We start from the raw sequence: 20,817 nt of genomic DNA on the forward strand, positions 1-20,817 counted from the left end.
ATGACACAGCTATTGTCAACAAAATTTCAGATGGTAACGAGGAGTGTGTAAGATAGATCAACTGGTTGAGTGGTGTCACAGCAACAACCTTGCACTTAATGTCAGTAAAACCAAAGAACCAATTGTGTACTATAGAAAAGGTAAGATGAGGGAACACACACCAGATCTCATTGAGGGATCAGTGGAGGAAAGTGCAAGCAATTTCAAGTTTATGAGGGTCAATATCTTTGAAGATCTAGGCTGGGCCCAACATATTGATGCAATTACAAAGAAGGCACGACAGCAGTTATATTTCAGGAGATTTGGTATGTCTTCAAAGCTTCTCGCAGCTTTCTACAGATAAACTGTAGAAAATATTTCAAATGGTTGCATCACCATATGGTACGGAGGGGCCACTACACAGGATCAGAAAAAGCTGCAGAAAGTTGTAAACTCAGCCAGCTGTATCGTGGTACTAGCCTCCCCAGCATTCAGAATACCTTCACAAGGAGGCATCCATCATTATAGCCCAGGACTTCATCAAGGAAGTACAAAAGCATGAAGACATTGTTTCAGAAACAGCTTCTTCCCACCCACCATCAGATTTTTGAATGGACAATTAATCCATATAAACTACCTCACAACCTCATGTTATTTTTCCCTTTTTTTGCTCTGTTAGCATTATAGATTTTATATATATACACACACACACACACACACATACACACACTCACACACACACACACACGCATATAGACTGCCTATAAAAAGTATTCCCCCCCCCCACCCTTGGAAAATTTTATATTTTTTTGTTTTCTAACATTGAATTACAGTGGATTTAATTTGGCTTTTTTGACATTGATCAACAGAAAAAGATTATTTTGTGTCAAAGTGAAAACAGATCTCTACAAGGGAATCTAAATTAATAACAAATATAAAATGCAAAATAATTGATTGCATAAATATTCACCTCCCCCACTTTAATATGACACAACAAATCATCATTGGTGCAGCCAATTGGTTTTATGTTTCTATAATAAGTTGAATGGGCATCTGTTTTTGGAGACCTGTGTGCAGTCAAGGTGTTACAACTGATTATAGTGAAAGTACCCCTGTATCTGGGAAGTCCAACTGCTGGTGAGTCAGTATCCTGGCAAAAACTACACCCTGAAGACAAAAGAACACACCAAGGAACTCTGTGAAAAGGTTATTGAAAAGAACAAACCAGGAGATGGATACAAGAAAATTTCCAAGTCACTGAATATCTCTTAGAGTACAGTTAACTCAATCATCAAGAAATGGAAAGAATGTGGCACAGCTGTAAGTCTGCCTAGACCAGGCCGTCCTCAAAAGGGGACAAATGAGGGAGGCCACCAAGAGAACTATGACAACTCTGGTGGAGTTACAAGCTTCAGTGGCTAAGATGGGAGACACTGCGCTTACAACAACTGTTGCCCGGGTGCTTCACCAGTCACAGCTTTATGGGGGAGTGGCAAAGCGAAAGCCACTGTTGAAAAAAAAACTCAGATGAAATTTCAGCTAGAGTTTGGCAGAAGACATGTGGGAGACTCTAAAGTCAGCTGGAAGAAACTTCTATGGTCTGATGAAACCAAAGTTAAGCTTTTTGACCATCAGACTAAACGTTATGCTTGACATAGGCCAAGGTCCGCACATCATCCCTACCATCTCTACCATGAAGCACAGTGGTGGCTGCATCATGCTGTGGGGATGCTGCACTGCAGCAGGCCCAGGCTTATGAAGGTAGAGGGTAAAATGAATGCAGTAAATTACAGGGTGTAGTTTTGCCAAGATACTGACTCACCAGCGGTTGGACTTGCAGTCTGCAAGAGAACAGCGACTTGGGAGAAGTTCTGTTTTCCAGCAAGACAATAACCCTAAGCATAAAACCGAAGTTACACAGAAATGACTTAAAAACAGCCAAGTTCATGTCCTGGAGTGGCCAAATCAAAGTCCAGACCTCAATCCAATTGAGAATTTGCGGCTGGACTTGAAAAGGGCTATTCATTCATGATCTCCATGCAACCTGACAGAGATTAAGCAGTTTTGTAAAGTAGAATGGGGAAAAATTGCAGTGGCCAGATGTACAAAGCTGATAGAGACCTATCCACACAGACTCAAGGCTGTAATTGCTGCCAAAGGTGGATCTACTAAATACTGACTTGAATGGCTGAATACTTATGCAACCAATTATTTTGTGTTTTATATTTGTAATTAATTTAGATCACTTCGTAGAGATCTGTTTCACATAGACATGAAAGTCTTTTTCTGTTGATCAGTGTCAAAAAAAAGCCAAATTAAATCCATTGTGATTCAATGTTGTAAAACCATAAAACACGAAAACTTCCAGGGTTGGGGGGGGGGGGGTGGGGTGAATACTTTTTATAGACACTGTATATATAGAAACATAGAAAACTTGCAGCACAATACAGGCCCTTTGGACCACAAAGCTATGCTGAACATGTACTTACTTTAGAAATTACCGAGGGTTACCCATAGACCTCTATTTTTCTAAGCTCCATGTACCTATCCAAAAGTCTCTTAAAAGATGCTATTGTATCTATCTCCACCACTGTTGCCGGCAGCCTATTCCACGGACTCACCTCTCTGCTTAAAAAACTTACCTCTGACATCTCCTCTGTACCTACTTCCAAGCACCTTAAAACTGTGCCCTCTTGTGTTAGCCACCTCAGCACTGGGAAAAAGCCTCTGACTATCCACACGATCAATGCCTCTCATCATCTTGTACACCTCTATCAGGTCACCTCTCATCCTCCGCTGCTCCAAGGACACAAGGCCGGGTTCATTCAACCTGTTCTCATAAGGCATGCTCCCCAAACCAGGCAACATCCTTGTAAATCTCCTCTTCACCCTTTCTATAGTTTCCACATACTTCCTGTAGTGAGGTGACCAGAACTGGGCACAGTACTCCAAGTAGGGTCTGACCAGGTTCCTATAAAGCTGTAACATTACCTTTCAGCTCTTAAACTCAATCCCACGATTGATGAAGGCCAATGCACTGTATACCTTCTTAACCACAGAGTCAACCTGCATAGCAGCTTTGAGTGTCCTATGGACTCTGACCCCAAGATCCCTCTGATCCTCCACACTGCCAAGAGTCTTACCATTAATAGTATATTCTGCCATATTTGACCTACCAAAATGAAGCACCTCATACTTCTCTGGGTTGAACTCCACCTGCTACTTCTCAGCCCAGTTTTGCATCCTATCAATGTCCCACTGTAACCTCTGACAGCCCTCCACACTATCCACAACACCTCCAACCTTTGTGTCATCAGCAAATTTACTAACCCATCCCTGCACTTACTCATCCAGGTCATTTATAAAAATTACGAAGAGAATGGGTCCCAGAACAGATCCCTGAGGCATCCCACTGGTCACTGACCTCCATGCAAAATATGACCCATCTACAACCACTCTTTGCCTTCTGTGAGCAAGCAAGTTCTGGTTCCACAAAGCAATGTCCCCTTGGATCCCATGCCTCCTTACTTTCTCAATAGGCCTCGAATGGGATACCTTATCAAATGCCTTGCTGAAATCCATATACACTATATCTACTGTTCTTCCTTCATCCATGTGTTTAGTCACATCCTCAAAATATTCACTCAGGCTCATCAGGCATGACCTGCCTTTCACAAAGCCATGCTGACTATTCCTCATCATATTATGCCTCTCCAAATGTTCATAAATCCTGCCTCTCAGGATCTTCTCCATCCACTTGCCAACCACTGAAGTAAGACTCGTTGGTCTATAATTTCCTGGGTTATTTCTACTCCCTTTCTCGAATAAGAGAACAACATCTGCAACCCTCTAATCCTCTGGAACCTCTCCCATCCCAATTGATGATGCAAAGATCATTGCCAGGGGATCAGCAATCTCCTCCCTCACCTCCCACAGTAGCCTGAGGTACATCTCATCCAGTCCTAGAGACTTATCCAACTTGATGCTTTCCAAAAGCTCCAGCACATCCTCTTTCTTAATATTTACATGCTCAAGATTTTCAGTCTGCTGCAAGTCATCACTACAATCACCTGGATCATTTTCTGTAGTGAATACTGAAGCAAACTTTTCATTAAGTATCTCTGCTACTTCCTCTGATTCCATACACACTTTTCAACTGTCACATTTCATTGGTCCTATTCTTTCATGTCTTATCCTCTTGGTCTTCACATACTTGTACAATGCCTTGGGGTTTTCCTTAATCCTGCTCACCAAGGCCTTCTCATGGCCCTTCTGGCTCTCCTAATTTAATTCATAAGCTCCTTCCTGCTAGCCTTATAATCTTCTAGATCTCTATCATTACCTATTTTTATCTATCATTTACCTTTTGTAAGTTTTTCTTTTCTTCTTGACTAGATTTTCAACAGCCTTTGTACACCACAGTTCCTGTACGCTACCATCCTTTCTCTGTCTCATTGGAATGTACCTATGCAGAACACCATGCAAATATCCCCCAAACATTTGCCACATTTCTGCCATACATTTCCCAATTTATGCTTCCCAGATGCTGCCCAACCTGCTGAGTTCATCCAGCTTTTGTACGTGAAGTTCCTACCTGACAGCTTCACATTTCCCCTTACTCCTATTAAAAGCTTTCCTAATTTGTCTGTTCCTATCCCTCTCCAATGCTATAAATACATATGTTTATTTTAATTTATAGTTATGTATTGAAATGTACTGCTGCCTCAAAACAAAAAATTTCACAACATATGTCAGTGATATTCAACCTAATTCTAACTCTGATTGTGAAATTTAGCAGTTTATACCCCAGTATCTCTTGAGGGAATTATCCTGCATCTCCTAATTCCTACTCAGAGAATCTTCACAACCTTAACATGTAGCCCAATCCCAACCAACCTTAGCCCCCACCTACTCCTCTATCCTACAACTCCCCACCTCCAACTTCAACCACAAAGTTCAAAAGTTGGATGTTCAAAGTAAGTTTATTATCAAAGTACATCTATGTCACCAGATACAACCCTGAGATTTATTAATCACAGTTAATTAAGGAACGCAATGTACTCAATGAAAGACTGCACCCAACAGGACGGACAAACAACTAATGTGCAAAAACCAACTTGGGTGTTCAACCAGTGTGTAAATACAACAAACTGAGCAAGTACAAAAAGAAAGAAAAATAAAGAAATAAAAGTAATGATAATGAATAAATAAGCAAAAAATATCAAGAACACGAGATGAAGAGTCCTGAAAAGTGAGTCCATAGGTTGTGGGAACAGTTCAGTGTTGGGATAAATTAAGATGAGTGGCATTATCTCCTCTGGTTCAAGAGCCTGATTGTTGAGGGGTAATAACTATTCCTGAATCTGGTGGTGTAAGTCCTGTGGATCCTGTACCTTCTTCCTGATGGCAGCAGACAGACAGATAGGTATACTTTATTGATCCTGAGGGAAACTGGGTTTCGTTACAGCTGCACCAATGAAGAATAGTGTAGAAATATAGCAATAATAGTGTAGAAATATAGCAATAAGAATATAGCTATATAATATAGAATATAGAAGTATAGCAATATAGCAGTGAGAAGAAAGTATGGCTTGGCTAGTGGGATGGGGGTGAAGGTCCTTGATGATGTAGATATGCTAAATGGAGGGGAGGACTTTACCCATGATGGACTAGGCAGTATCCACTACTTTTATAGGGCTTTCTGTGCAAGGGCTTTGGTGCTTCCTTACCAGGCTGTGATGGAACCAATCAGTATATTCTCCACCACGAAGCTGTAGAAGTTTGCCAAAGTTTAAAAAGTCCTGCCGTATCTTCACAAACTTCTAAAAAGTAGATGTGCTGTCATGCTTTCTTCATAAAGGTACTTTCATGCTGGATCCAGGACAGATCCTCTGAAATGATAACACTGAGGAATTTAGAATTGCTGACCCTCTCCACCTTGATAAGGACCTCGAAAGCGAGTGGCTCATAGATCTCTGATTCCTCCTCTTGAAGACAAGAGTCAGTTCCTTGGTCTTGCTGATCTTGAATGAGGGTTTGTTGTAGCACCACTAAGCCAGATTTTCAATGTCCCTCCTATATGCTGATTTGTCATCACCTTTGATTCGGCCAATTGGTAGTGGTGTCATAAGGAAACGTTTATATGGCTTTGGAGCTGTGCTTAGCCACAGAGTCATAAGTGTAAAGCTAGCAGAACAGGGGGTCTAAGCACACAGACTTGTGTGCATCTGTGCTGATGGAGATCACAGAGGAGATATTGTTGCCAATCAGAACTGCCTGGGGTCTGTAAGTGAGGAAATCAAGGATCCAGTTGCTGAAAGAGGTATTGAGGCCTAAGACTTGAAACTTATTGACTAGTTTTGAGAATCTTCACTGTCCAAATGTTCCAGGATTGAGTGAGGAGCTAATGAAATGGCATCTGTTGTTGACACCTTGTAATTGTGGGCAAATTAGAGTGGATCCAGGTTGCTTCTCAGGCAGGAGTTGATGCATTCCATCATAAACCTCTCCAAGTACTTCATCACAGTGGATGTAAGAGCTAGTGGGCGATAGCCAATGATGCCTGTTATCATGTTTATCTTTGGCACTGAAGCCTGACTGAAGCAGGTGATTATTACAGATTGCTGAAGCAAGAGGCTAAAGATATCTGTGAACACACCCACCAGTTGATCAGCACTGGCCTTTAGTACTCAGCCAGATACCCCGTCAAGACTGGATGCTTTCATGGATTCACCCTCCCGAAGGATGCACTCACATCAGCCTCAAAGACTGAAATCACAGGGTCAGAGAGTCAATGTGTTATAGAACACTACAGCGCAGAAACAAGCCCTTCAGCCCATCTAATCTGTGCTGAATCATTAATTCACCTTATCCCACTGATCTGCACCTGAATCATAGCCTCCTTGCCCCTCTCATCCATGTATCTGTCCAAATTTCTCTTAACTGTTGAAATCAACTCTGCATCCAGCAGTTGTACTAGCAGCTCATTCCACACACTCACCACCCTTCAAGTGAAGAAGTTCCCCCTCAATATGCCATTAAAGATTTCACCTTCTACCGTTAACCCAAGATTTTAGTGGAAAAAGCCTGCTTTCATTCTTCCACCAGGCCATCAGACTGATAAACTCACACTGACTTTCATGTACTCTATATTACATTGACTGTTCTATTTATTATAAATTACTATGTTGGCACATTGCACATTTAAAGGAAGACACAACGTAAAGATTGTTACTCATGTATGTGAAGGATGTAAGAAATAAAGTGAATTCAATTCACCTATAGCCTCAAAACTTTGTGTACCTCTAACAATTTCCCCTCAATCCTCTATCTTCTATGGAATAAAGTCCTAATCTGTTCAACCTTTCCCTATAACTTGGGTTCTCAAATCCCAGCAACATCCCTGTAAATTTTCTTTAAACTATTTTAATCTTATTTATATCTTTCCTGTAGGTAGGTGGCTCAGAAGGGAAGGGGAGAGGGGGAGAAGGGGCAAACTGTGGTGATAGAGGATTTGTTGGTCAAGAGAATAGAAAGAAGCTTCTGTGGACAAGAATGAGACTCTTGAATGATTTGTTGCCTCCCGGATGCCAGGGTCAGGGACATCTCAGATCGAGTGCACAGTATTCCTAAGAGGAAAAGTGAGCAGCCAGAGGTCATGGTCCATGTTGGTACCAATGACATGAGTAGAATGGGTGATGAGGTCCTGCGAACAAGTTAGGTGCCAAGTTAAAGAACAAGACCCCCAAGTTTATGATCTTGTATTGATACCTGTAGGAAAATTATACAGATTAACTTGTGACAAAGGAGATAATGCAGGACAGAGGGCTTCAAACTTTTGAATCATTGAGTTCTCTTTCAGGGAAAGTGATCCCCTGTACAAAGGGACTGTTTGCACCTGAACAATTGGAGGGGGACTAATATCCCAGCAGGAAGGTTTGCTAGTGCTACATGGTGGTGGGTTATACTAGAGCTGCAGGGGTTTTAGAAACAGAGTTCCAGAACAGATAGTGGTGTGGTTGTGCAGGAAGATTGTTAAGCCTACATACAAAGTCAGGAATCAAAAATTAAGCATAGTGGGTCAAATGTTCTGAGCTACATATATTTCAATGCAAGGAGTATTGTAGGAAAAGCAGATGAGCTTAGGGGCATGGATCAGCATGTGGAATTATGACATTATAGCCATTAGTGAGACTTGTTTGCAGGAGGGAAAGGACTGGCAGCTCAATATTCTGGGGTTCTGTTGTTTTAAACATGACAGAGCAGGAGGGATTAAAGGGAGAGGGGTGTATTACAATTCAGGGAAAATGTCACAGCAGTGTTTAGTCAGGACAGACTGGAGAGCTCCTCGAAATAAGAAAGTTATTTTGCCAAAGGTGGTGAATTTGTGGAATTTGTTGCCATATGCAGCTATGGAGACCAGATCATTGGGTGTATTTAAGGCAGAGATTGATAGGTTCTTAATTGGATATGGCATCAAAGGTTACAGGAGAAATCTAGCAACTGGGGTTGAGGAGGAGATTTTAAAAAAAAGGACCAGCCATGATTGAATGGCGGAGCAGACTCAATGGGCCAGATGGCCTAATTCTGCTCCTATGTCTTATGTCCATGTTAATGGGATTATATTACAGACCACCCAACAGTTCGTAGGATTTCGAGGTGCAAATTTGCAGAGAGATTGCAGTCTGTTGCAAGAAACATATGGTTGTGATAGGTGTCCACGTATTGACTGGGAATCCCATGCCTTCCTTATCTATGAGGGGCTGGTTACGGGAACCCTCACGGATACCAAAATTCGCGGATGCTCAAGCCCCTTATTCAACCTGTATCAATCTGGTGGACCTTAGGACCCAGCAGAACCCAAGACCTTATTTAACCTGTCTCTGTGCGGTGGACATTAGAACCCAGCTGCAGAGATCTGAATCCGCACTGTTTCTGTTCACGAAAATAATCACGATAACAATAACGATTGAAAATAAAGTGGAAATAATAAAGGGATCCGAAAGAGGTGAAATGCCATTGGTCATTGGAAAAGCGTTAGGCTACGTCAGTCAACGATCAGAACAATTTTAAAGGATAAAGTGAGAAAGTCCCTGCCCTGATGAAAGCTACAATTATTACTCAGCAACGCAGTGGTTTAATTATTCGGTTTTGGGGTTTTGGGTTTTTGATCCTCCATACCAACCCGGCATGGTGGAGAGCGCACTCCATAGCTATCTGTCACTAGATTGAACTCGGGAACTTCCCGAGTCCTACACTGAAACTTACATTCGTAAGTGATTTATATGCATAGAAAGGTAAAATATGTACTATATACAAATGCAAATGTTTGAATAACTGATGCTAAATAATACCGGATGTACCTGTTCCGACTTACTTAGTAAGAGAACTTCCAATTTTTTTTTATCCTGATCCACGATAACCCACGCACATCCTCCCGTATACTTTAAATCATCTCTAGATTACTAATAATACCCAATACAATGTAAATGCTATGTAAAATGGTTGTTATACTGCATTGTTTAGGGAATAATGACAAGAAAAAAAGTCTGTACATGCTCGAACAAGTGCTGGAAGAGCACTTCCGGGTTTTCGCGATTCGCAGTTGGTTGAATTCGCGGATAAGGAGGGCCGACTGTACTGTAAAAGGGCTGGATGGGATAGAGTTTGTCAGGTGTGTTCAGAAAAGTTTCCTTAATCAGTACATAGAAGTTCTAATTAGAGAAAGGGCAGGAAACACAAGTTTATGTAGGGCAACACTGTGTCTAATGATCATAGCGCCACTGAAAGGGAAAGTCTGTTCCGAGTTGAGATTCTAAATTGGAGAAAGGCTAATTTTGATGATATCAGAGAGGATTTGGCAAGTTTGGTGTGGGACGGGGTGTTTTCTGGCAAAAGTGTATTCGGTGAGAAGCTTTCAAGAGTGAAATTATGAAAGTACAGAGTTTGTGCCTCTCAGAATAAAAGGCAAGGATAACAGGTTTATGGATCCTTGGTTCTTGAGAGATACTGAGGTCCTGGTTAAGAAAATAAGGAGGTACATAGCAGGTATAGGCAGGTAGGAACAAATGAGGTGCTTGAGGAGTATAAGAAATTGAAGAGAAAACTTCAGAAGGAAGACATGAAGTTTCTCTAACAGACAAGGAGAAGGAGAATCCTAAAGGGCCTCTATAGATGTGTTAAGAACAAAAGGATTGCAAGGGAGAAAATTGGTCCTCTGGAAGATCAGAGTGGTAATCTATTCATGGAGCTAAGATGGGGGAGATCTTAAATGTTTCTTTTACATCAATATTTACTCGTGAGGCAGACACAGAGTCAGTAGATGTGAGGCAATATAACAGTGAAATCATGGACCCTATACAGATTACAGAGGAAATCTCCAGGGGCTGACAAGGGGTTCCCTTGGACCCTGTAGGAAGCTAGTGCAAAAATTACAGAGGCATTGAAAACATTCTTAGCCATGGGTGAGGTGCCAGAGGATTGGAGGATAACTAATGTTGTTCTGTGGTTTAAAAAAGGCACTAACAATAAACCAGGAAATTATAGGCTGGTGAGCCTGACGTCAGCAGTTGGCAAGTTATTGGAAGGTATTCTAAGGAACTGGGTATATAAGTATTGGATAGACATGGACTTATTAAGGATAGTCAACATGGCTTTGTGCATTATAAGTTGTGACTAGCTAATCTTATAGAGTGTTTGAGGAAGTCACCATGAAAGTTGATGAAGGTAAGGCAGTGGATGTTTTCTACGAGGCCTTTGACAAGGTCCTATACGGGAAATTGGTCAAGAAGGTTCAGCCACTTGGCATTGAATATGAAATAGTAAATTGGATTAGACAATGGCTTTGTGGGAGAAGCTGGAGAGTGGTAGTAGATGGTTGCCTTTCTGACACAAGGTCTGTGACTGGTGGAGTGCAGCAGGGATTGGTGCTGGGTCCTTTGTTGGTTGGTTTATATCAATGATCTGGATGATAATGTGGTTAAATGGATCAGCAAATTTGCGGATGACACCAAGATTTAGGATGAAAGTGGACAGCGAGAAGGACTATCAAAGCTTGCAGTGGGATCTGGACCAGATGAAAAAATGGGTTGAAAAATGACAGATGGAATTTAATGCAGACTAGTTTGAGGTGTTGCATTTTCTGAGGATCAGTTAGGGTAGGTTTTACATGATGAACAGTAGGGCACAGAGGAGTGTGGTAGAACAGAAGGATCTGGGAATACAGATCCATAATTCCTTGAAAGTGCCATTACAGGTAGATAAGGTCATAAAGAAAGTTTTTGACACATTGGCCTTCATAAATCAATGTATTGAGTACTGGAGTTAGGATTGTAGGTTGCAACTGTATGAAATGTCGGTGAGGCTTTATCTGGAGTGTTGTGGCAGCTCATCTGCAAGTGAAGTCTTGCTGTCACCTATGTCACTTGGCTTCACTTAGCAGGAGACAACAATACTCAAGTCCTACCACAGCTGTTGAGCATCCTTCACGTTTGGTCTGGAATTGTCACTTCGCATGTGAGATGGCTTTCTGGAGATCATAACCATATAACCATTTAACAATCACAGCATGGAAACAGGCCATCTCGGCCCTCCTAGTCCATGCCGAACTCTTAATCTCACCTAGTCCCACCTACCCGCACTCAGCCCATAACTCTCCACTCCTTTCCTGTCCATATACCTATCCAATTTTACCTTAAATGACACAACTGAACTGGTCTCTACTACTTCTACAGGAAGCTCATTCCACACAGCTATCACTCTCTGAGTAAAGAAATACCCCCTCATGTTTCCCTTAAACTTCTGCCCCCTAACTCTCAAAGTCCTCTCATTTGAATCTCCCCTACTCTCAATGGAAACAGCCTATTCACGTCAACTCTATCTATCCCTCTCAAAATTTTAAATACCTCGATCAAATCCCCCCTCAACCTTCTACGCTCCAATGAATAGAGACCTAACTTGTTCAACCTTTCAAACCTGGACCTCATACCTGGACCTCTTGTATTTAACTTGGTCACCAGATCTGAATGCCACTGATCTGGCCCTTAATAGATTGCGGAGAGCTTCTGGTTGGGGAAAACTGAATGATTTTGTGGGACACACCCATCTATGACTGTTCTTATAAAGTCAGTGACAACTGTGGTGTATCTGTAAGCAGTCAAAGCAATCCCAATCCTTTGCCCCCTGCAAACATCATTTTGCTGTCCTATTTCTGAAGCCTTTGCCTGAATACAGGTAGGAGGAGGACAATGAAGCAGTCTAGGCATGGAATGGTAGGCATTCCTAGTCACAGTGTAACAGTAGTGGAGTGTGCTGGGACGCTGGTGCTGCAGGTGAGAAGTTGTTAAGCCGAGAATTCTTCAAACAAACCTGGCTGCAGTCTGCGACAATTATTTGAAAGGCATCAGGGTGGACTGCTTAGTGCTTGATGATTATGGCACTCATTACATCAATTGCTTGCTTAACATCTGCCTTTAGAAGATAGAAAGCCTACAGCACAATACAGGCCCTTCAGCCCACAAAGCTGTGCCGAACATGTAAATACTTTAGAAATTACCTAGGGTTACCCATAGCCCTCTATTTTTCTAAGCTCCATGTACCTATCCAGGAGTCTCCTAAAAGACCTATCGTTTCTGCCTCCACCACTGCCACCGGCAGCTCATTCCACACACTGACCACTCTTTGCATAAAAACTTACCCCTGACATCTCCTCTGTACATACTTCGGTGGTATGTAAACTGAGGTAAGGATCACAGAGGAGAACTCTCTTGGTAATTAGAATAGTCGTCACGTAATCATCAACCCCATCCACTCCCACCAAATCGCTCTGCCCACTCCTCCCCAAACCCACAACTGTCTTCTGCATTCTACAGCAATTAACATTGGATCCAACAATTTCAGATAATGAGAGGTCCATTAGATACAGGAGAAGAATTATCCATCCAGCCCATTGAGTCTGTTCATCCTTCAATAGTGGTTTCATTCTCCTGCCTTGTCCCTGTTACTCTTAAACCTGGAACCAATCAAGAATGTATTAATCTCTTCCTTAAATACACTCAATAACTTGGCCTCCACAGCTGTCTGTGGCAATGAATTCCAGAAGTTCACCACCCTCTGTCTGAAGAAATTTTTCCTCATCACAGTTATTTGGGATGTCCCTTTACTCCAAGGGTTGCCAACATTTGTTATGCTACGAAACAACAGCATTAAGCAAGGCGTCCATGGACCCCAGATTGGGAACCATTGCTTCACCCTGAGGCTGTTCCAGTTTATGCCATATCTGGCCAGTTTTGATTAAAGATTATCAGCCCTGTCACATTAACTCTGCTATTCTCTCTCTACATATGCTGACTGGATAGCTGGGTGTTCAATTCTCCCTCTACTTACACTGACTGGCTAGCTGAGTGTTCCATTCTCTCTCCATAGATGCTGACTAGCTAGCTGGGTATACCATTCTCTCTCCACAGACATAAACTGGCTAGCTGGTTATTCTATTCTCTCTCCAGACACTGACTAGCTGGCTGTGAGTTTCCAGCATCCTCTGCTTTTACTAGTAGAAACCAACATCTGTTTGCTAGTTACCAACAAGGCCATTGTTGAAAACCGGACCAATGCTTGAAACTAGCCCAGCAACAGCTTATCCTACTTATTGCTGGGCAAAGTATAAACAACTGAAGTTCTGGGCCTTCTGGATAGCTCTGCTAACTCTCCATTTACTGTCCAATTCATTCCCATTTAAAATGAATGTCCATTCATTCACGGTTTCTTGGAAATGCTCACAGATAAGGTCATTGCAACCTGACTATTTTGTTCTTCTTTACACAAACCACACTAACCCTTTAATTAGTTCCTGCACAGCCACAGGTTGCTGCTATTCTACATGAAACCACTTTAACCCTCAGTTAGATTCCAGCTTAACTCCATGCCAAATTTCCACAGTTCATCTCCTTCCTCTTCGGAGGTTTTATGGCGGTTGGCAAACAGCTTTAAGGTGCATTACCACCACCTTCTGAACTGCAATGTGGGTCACGATATCTAAATCCTATACTGTATATTTAAATTTGAATCTATTTCTATTACAAAGACCTTTGTTCTTCCTGATCTTTCCTGTGTTTCGACCATCCCACTTCTTTCTAGATATACTTCTGTTCTCTCTTCATCACATTGTTTTCTCCACTTTTATTTTAAATTTTGCTTTCAGTTATGTTTTTCATTCCTCCTTTAATGTAAATTATTTAAACGCCCACACCTGCTTGTCTATTTGCCTCCTTTGTGAATTTATCCACTTGCTCTTCCTCTTTAATACCAACATGTGCAGGAATCTCCTTTCGAATAATTGAAAATCCACCTCTGGTGCTTCACGCAGCCATGGAGTCACCATGGTGCTCACTGCCTTATTACTAATTCCTGTCCTTACTGCTTTTCCTTCCATAGTCCATGCAAAGCTTCTCATTTCCTTTCTTTCCTTTACCCAGCATGGATCTAAAAACCATTTAGTTGGATGATTTTCTCCGGGCTCTTGCGGGTTTACTCAATGTTAACGCAAGCTGTGTTCTTCTCAGTTCCAGAGGTGTCTCTCCCAACTCCACCTGCATTGCAACTATTGGTGTTGTCCTTACTGCCCACTGATTAATAAGACCATAAGATATAGCAGAAGTAGGCCACTTAGCCCATTGAGTCTGCACTGCCATTCAATCACGGGCTGATCTAATTCTTCCAGTCACCCACACTCCCCATACCCTTTGATTGCCTGACTAATCAAGAACCTATCTATCTCTATCTCTGCCTTAAATGCACCCCCTGGCTTGGCCTCCCACAGCCAGTCCTGGCAACAAATTCCACAGATTTACCACACTCTGATTAAAGTAATTTACCTGCATCTCTGTTCTAAATGGACATCCTTCAATCCTGAGGTCGTACCCTCTTGTCCTGGACTCCTCTACCACGGGAAATAAATTTGTCATATCTATTCTGTCAGGCCTTTTAACATTTGGAATGTTTCGATGAGATCCCCCCTCATTCTCCTGAACTCCAGAGAATACAAACCAAGAGTTGCCAAATATTCCTCATACAGTAACCCTCACATTCCTGGAAAAATTCTCATATATCTTTTCTGAACTCTCTCCAATGTCAGTATATCCTTTCTAAAATAAGAAGCCCAAAACTGCAATACTCTAAGTGTTGTCTCATGAGTGTCTTACAGAGCCTCAATATCACATCCCTGCTCTTATATTCTATACCTCTAGAAATGAATGCCAACATGGAATTTGCCTTTTTCACCACCGACTCAACCTGGAGGTTAACCTTTAGGGCATCCAGCACAAGGTCTCCCAAGTCCCTTTGCATCTCTGCATTTTGAATTCTCTCCCCATCCAAAGTGCATGACCACACACTTTGCAACATTGTCTTTCATTTGCCATTTCTTTGCCCATTCCCCTGAACTATCTAAATCTCTCTGCAAGCTCTCTGTTTCCTCAACACTACCTACTCTTCCACCTATCTTTGTATCATTGGCAAATTTAGCCACAAATCCATTAATCCCATAGTCCAAATCATTGACATACCTCCTAAAAAGCAGTGGTCCCAACACCAACCCCTGTGGACTTTCACTGCCAGAATAGGATCCCTTTATTCCCACTCTCTGTTTTCTGCCAATCAGCCAATACTCCACCCATGCTAATAACTTTCCTGGAATTCCATGGGATCCTATCTTGCTAAGCAGCCTCATGTGCATCACCTTGTCAAATCCAAGTACACCACATCTACTGCAACTCTTTTGTCTACCCTGCTTCTAATTGCCTCAACAAATTGCAGTAGGTTAGTCAGGCAGGATGTTCCTTTTAGGAAACCATGCTGGCTTTGGCCTATCTGGTCATGTGTATCCCTAACAATCGATTCCAACAACTTCCCAACCACTGATGTCAGCCTAACAACTCTATAGTTTCCTTTCTACTGATCCCACCCTTCTTAAATAGCAGAGTAACATTTGCAATTTTCCAGTCATCTGGTACAATGCCAGAATCTATTGATTCTTGAAAGATCATTGTTCATGCCTCCACAATCTCTCCAGCTACTTCCTTCAGAACCCAAGGGTGCATTCCATCAGGTCCAGGAGATTTATCCACCCTCAGACCAATAAGCTTCCTGAGCACCTTCTCAGTTTTTCACTGCACATACTTCACTTCCCTGACACTCTTGAATATCCGGTATACTGCAGATGTCTTCCACTGTGAAGACTGATGCAAAATATGCATTCAGTTCCTCTGCCATCCCTGCATCTCTCATTACAATATCTCCAGCGTCATTTTCTAGTGGGCCTATATCTACCTTCAACTCTCTTTTACCCTTTATATACTTAGAAAAGCTTTTAGTATCTCCTTTGATATTAGTCGCCAGCTTCCTTTCATAATTCATCTTTTCCTTCCTAATGACCTTCTTAGTTTCCTTCTGCAAGTTTTTATAAGCTTTCCAATCCTGTACCTTCCCACTGACTTTGGCTTCCTTGTATGCCCTGTCTTTTGCTTTTACTTTGGCTCTGATTTCACTTGTCAGCCATGTTAGTGTCCTTCTTCCATTCGAAAATTTCTTCGTATTTGGAATATATCTGTCTTGCACTTCCCTCATTGTTTGCAGAAACTCCAGCCATTGCTGCTCTACTGTCCTTCCTGCTAGTGTCTCTTTCCAGTCAACCTTGGCCAGTTCCCCTCTCATTCCATTGTAATTTCCTTTATTCCACTGAAATACTAACACATTGGAATTTAATTTCACCTTCTGAAATTTCAAAGTGAACTTGATCATATTGTGATCACTGTTCCCGAAAGGTTCCTTAACCTTAAGCTCACTTATCACCTCCAGATCATTGCACAACACCCAAACCATCACAGCCGATCTGCTAGTGTGCTCAACAACAAGCTGTCCGAAAAAGCCATCCCTTAGGCATTCTTCAGTATTGGCCTGGTTTTCCTAAACCACTTTCATGTTAAAATCCCCAACGATTATCATGACATTGCCCTTCTGACACGCCTTTTCTATCTCCTGTTGTAATTTGTAATCCACATCCCGGCTGCTGTTTGGAGATCTGTAAACAACTGCCATCAGGGTCCTTTTACCCTTGCCATTTCTGAACTCAACCCATAGAGACCCTGCACTTACCGATCCTATGTCATCCCTTTCTAATGATTTTATATTATTTCTTATACACAGGGCCACACCACCCCCTCTGCCTACTAACCTATCTTTCTGATACACCGTATATCATTGGACGTTCAGCTCCCAATGGCAGCCATCCTAATCTTAATGCTTGACTTTGACTTTTATACATTTTCCTGAGCATGCAGTGTGATGCTGATCCAGATACCATACTTCCATAGTCCAATATTTTTCCACAGTTCTCCAGATAATAGGGTGATTCTGGACATCTGTGAAAACAAATCAGTTCCAAGAAAGTCTGACCACACTTAGACCAGCGATTCTAGATCTGACATATCTGGTTCCCATTGACAGTCTGATTAGCAATTAAAAACTTGGGGATTATAGAGGTGCCCTTCACTTTAAAAATGATCAACAATGAGCCTTTAAAAGGGGGAAAGCTATTACGTTGTCTGAAAATCTGAAATAAGGAAGTGTAATTGATTACGGGTTAACCAGTATGTGACAAAGTTCTGGTAATTCTTCACCTCATGTGAGGTATTACGTATAGTATTGGTCAATCTGTTGCAGGAAAGATGTTGTCAAACAGGGAAGATTGCAGAAAAGATTTACCAGGTTGTTGCCAGGACTTATGTGTTACAAGGCGAGGTTGCAGAGATAAGGACTTTATTCCCTGGAATGTAGGAGATTGAAGGGTGACCTGATATACTGTAGGTCCATAAGATCATTTGGGGCATAGACAGGGTGAAAGCACGTGTCTTTTTGCCTCTGGAGTGGCTGCTAAAACAATGGGGTATCTAGGGTCGGTTTAAGATCAAAGGTGTGAGATTTAAAAAGGATTCTGGTGTAGCTTTTTCACACAGAGTGTGGTGCGTATTTAGAACCAGCTGTCAGAAATAGTGCTTGAAGCAGTCATGTTAGCAACAGTTAAAAGGCATTTAGTGTACATGAAAAGGGTGGGGTTTAGAGGCTATGAGTCAAATGCAGGCAGATGGACCGGCTCACTAGGAAACAGTAGGCATGGACGAGTTCGGGTGAAGTAGCTCTCCATGCTGTATGCCCGATATAGAACTATAACAGAGATTTATATCAATAGCAACACAAACAAAATTCTGGAGAAACTAAATGCAGATTAAACAGATCCATGGAAGAAAATAAACGGTCAATGTTTTAGGCTGAGACCTTTCAAATGATGCTAAAACAATGGGGTTTCTTGGTCTCTGCGGTTAACTAGAACTGTTTTTCTGTATGCCTTTAGTGCAATATTTTCAATGCTGTCACCACACAGGAACATTTGAACTCTTAAGTCACAAAGGGTTAACTTACTTTCTTTCCTTAAAACCAGTGTACAAACTTGTCCTACTGCGCATGCAGCAGGCTTTAAAACTGATACCTTTAGTTCATTGACTTGCTCCTCCAAGGACACTGTCTCGTGTTGTCTGTGCTCATTGATGGCGCACAAACAGCAGACACTCGTCTGGTCAGTCCGGCAGAAGACCTCCAGCGGTTTCCGATGGCTTGGGCACTTCCTGGCCTCGATATCGCTGATGGGACTGATGATGCGGTGGTCCTTGAAGACCGGGTTGCTGGCGTGGGGCAAGAGGTGAAGCTGGCAGAAGGAGGCCATGCAAACCACACATGACTTGACTGCCTTCAGCTTCTGCTCAGTGCAGAAGTCACACAGGACATCCTGAGGGCCAGTAGCATCCTTTGAGGCAGAGGAGGAATCCGAGGTGGTGAAGTCCTCCACGATCTCACAGAGAATGGTGTTCTTGGACAGGGAAGGTCTGGAGCTGAATGTCTCCCGGCACTGGGGGCACCGGAAGGTCTCCGATCTCCCATCCTGGTGCCAGCACCTCCCGATGCATTCCATACAGAAGTTGTGGCCGCACGGGATGGTGGCAGGAGACTTGAGGAGGTCCAAGCAAATGGCACAGCAGAGTTTGGCTTCGGAAATAGAGACTTTAGACACCGCCATTCCTCAGGGGAAAGAGAGAAAATCCAAAACAAGCCTCACCAGTCCGGACAAGCAAAAGACTGACAGGAAAAGCTGGGAGCGGTTCCGGGAATTCTTCATTAATGATCTACCTAGAAGCCAGTAGCACAGACTGATGTCATTGACGCAATACCTTTTGCAACAGCAGAAGTTTCAGTTTTAACTTTTCATATTTAAATCTTACACAAAAAGTCTTGTTACAGCATAATCAAGGAGCCCCACCCTTAACTTACTCAGTTACACAAGCCAGCTACCAACATTCCTTTAGGTTTTATCGGAATGACATCTGTGCTTGCTTGTTATCCCAGCAGCAATAGCTTAAAGGGGAATTGACTCCACCACTGCATGAATTCTTCCCCCAGTCTCTTTACACACGCACAGAATGCCACAATATAAATGGTCTCAGCTGCCAACCAGGGGAGGGGTCAATGCCATCAAATGCTGCTGGGGCTGGAACTGTTAACCCTCTCCTAGTCCAGAAAGCACCAGTTGATGAGGAACTTCAAACATGCTGGAAATAAAGGCATTTAGAATTGAAAAGGAGAAACTAATAGTTAAATTAATTGAACCCCTAGAGATTTGATTTGATTTTACTGTAAACTCATTGTTTAAAAGGAGACCATCGATAAATCAGTGACAGGGGTCCGACTGCCAATGGACAGAGAACGAAACACTTATTCCTACATCTTTCTACGGGGGAGCATCAAAGAATGAGTTTTAAATTGGTGAGTGGAGGGGGAGAAAAGCATTTTGGAAAATTACCATCACCAGGGAAGTCAGCTCAGAGCGAACTGCCAAAGCCTGTGGTCTGTGTCAGTCTTTGCATATTGACATACTGTGGTGAACTATGTGCCTGTCGGGACACGCCCCTGCTGACTGCTCCTGTGGCTCCTCCCACAGGCCCCTGTATAAAGGAGACCTGCGGCCTGAAGCTCGGCCTCAGTCTCCAAGACCTTGTATGATAGACACTCACTCCTGGTTCCTTCTTCCAGTCAATAAAAGCCGATATCTCGCCTATGTCTCAGTGTGAGTTATTGATGGTGCATCACATACTTCATTCCAGAAATTTCCAAATTTACCAGATTTAGGAATTGGAAAATGGGGAATGTGACTCGTGTATTCACAAAGGAGAGTGAGGCCAGGGGTGGAAAGGCCGAGACTGTTAGCCTGTCAGAGGGGAAAGAATATTAGAAGCTGCTGCTGATGTTACCGCAAGTTTAAATTACTTGGGTAAGGTTAAATTAGTTTGGTGAAAGGTAAAACAATGAACAATTTATTTGAATTATTTGAAGAAGTAACACTTGCCGTGGATAAGAGAGAGCAAGAGGGCAGAGATTGCATAGATCTTGCATAGATTAACAAGCTACCACATGGAATGTCATTTCAGAAAATAAATGTTCTTAGTCAGGAAGCAACAATGGTGTGGATAAAAAATTGGCTGGCTAACAGGGAATGGGAGGTGTACCCAATTCTTTCTCTGGTTGGCAAGACATGTTGAGTGGATGTAGCACAAGGATTCTGCACGGTGGGGGCTCAACTGTTGCAAAGGCACTGAAGGTAATACTGCTAATTTTACTGACAACACTAGGATAGGTGGAGAAGTGGTTGGAAAGAGGATATGGGGAGGCTTTGAAGGGATAGAGATAGATTAGGTAAGTAGGCAAAGATCTGGGAAACTGTGGATAAATGTGGAATTG

At 42.4% G+C, this 20,817-nt stretch overlaps 1 protein-coding gene across 3 annotated transcripts in view; it reads right to left on the bottom strand.

Annotated features, from left to right (window-relative positions):
* The window catches only part of LOC132380203 (tripartite motif-containing protein 16-like), a 51,492-nt gene extending 32,120 nt beyond the window's left edge, over positions 1-19,372 (bottom strand). For 2 of the 3 annotated variants that reach the window (XM_059948903.1, XM_059948902.1), the window contains exon 1: positions 18,518-19,372. In XM_059948903.1, the coding sequence (XP_059804886.1) occupies positions 18,518-19,102 (585 nt within the window). In that variant the 5' untranslated portion in view covers positions 19,103-19,372. The remainder of the gene's footprint in view (positions 1-18,517) is intronic. The other variant, XM_059948901.1, reaches the window with a different exon arrangement.
* Between the last annotated feature and the right edge of the window lie 1,445 nt (positions 19,373-20,817).

The sequence above is a fragment of the Hypanus sabinus genome, chromosome 23 (assembly GCF_030144855.1).
Source record: "Hypanus sabinus isolate sHypSab1 chromosome 23, sHypSab1.hap1, whole genome shotgun sequence".
In the NCBI taxonomy this organism is placed as follows: Eukaryota; Metazoa; Chordata; class Chondrichthyes; order Myliobatiformes; family Dasyatidae; genus Hypanus; species Hypanus sabinus.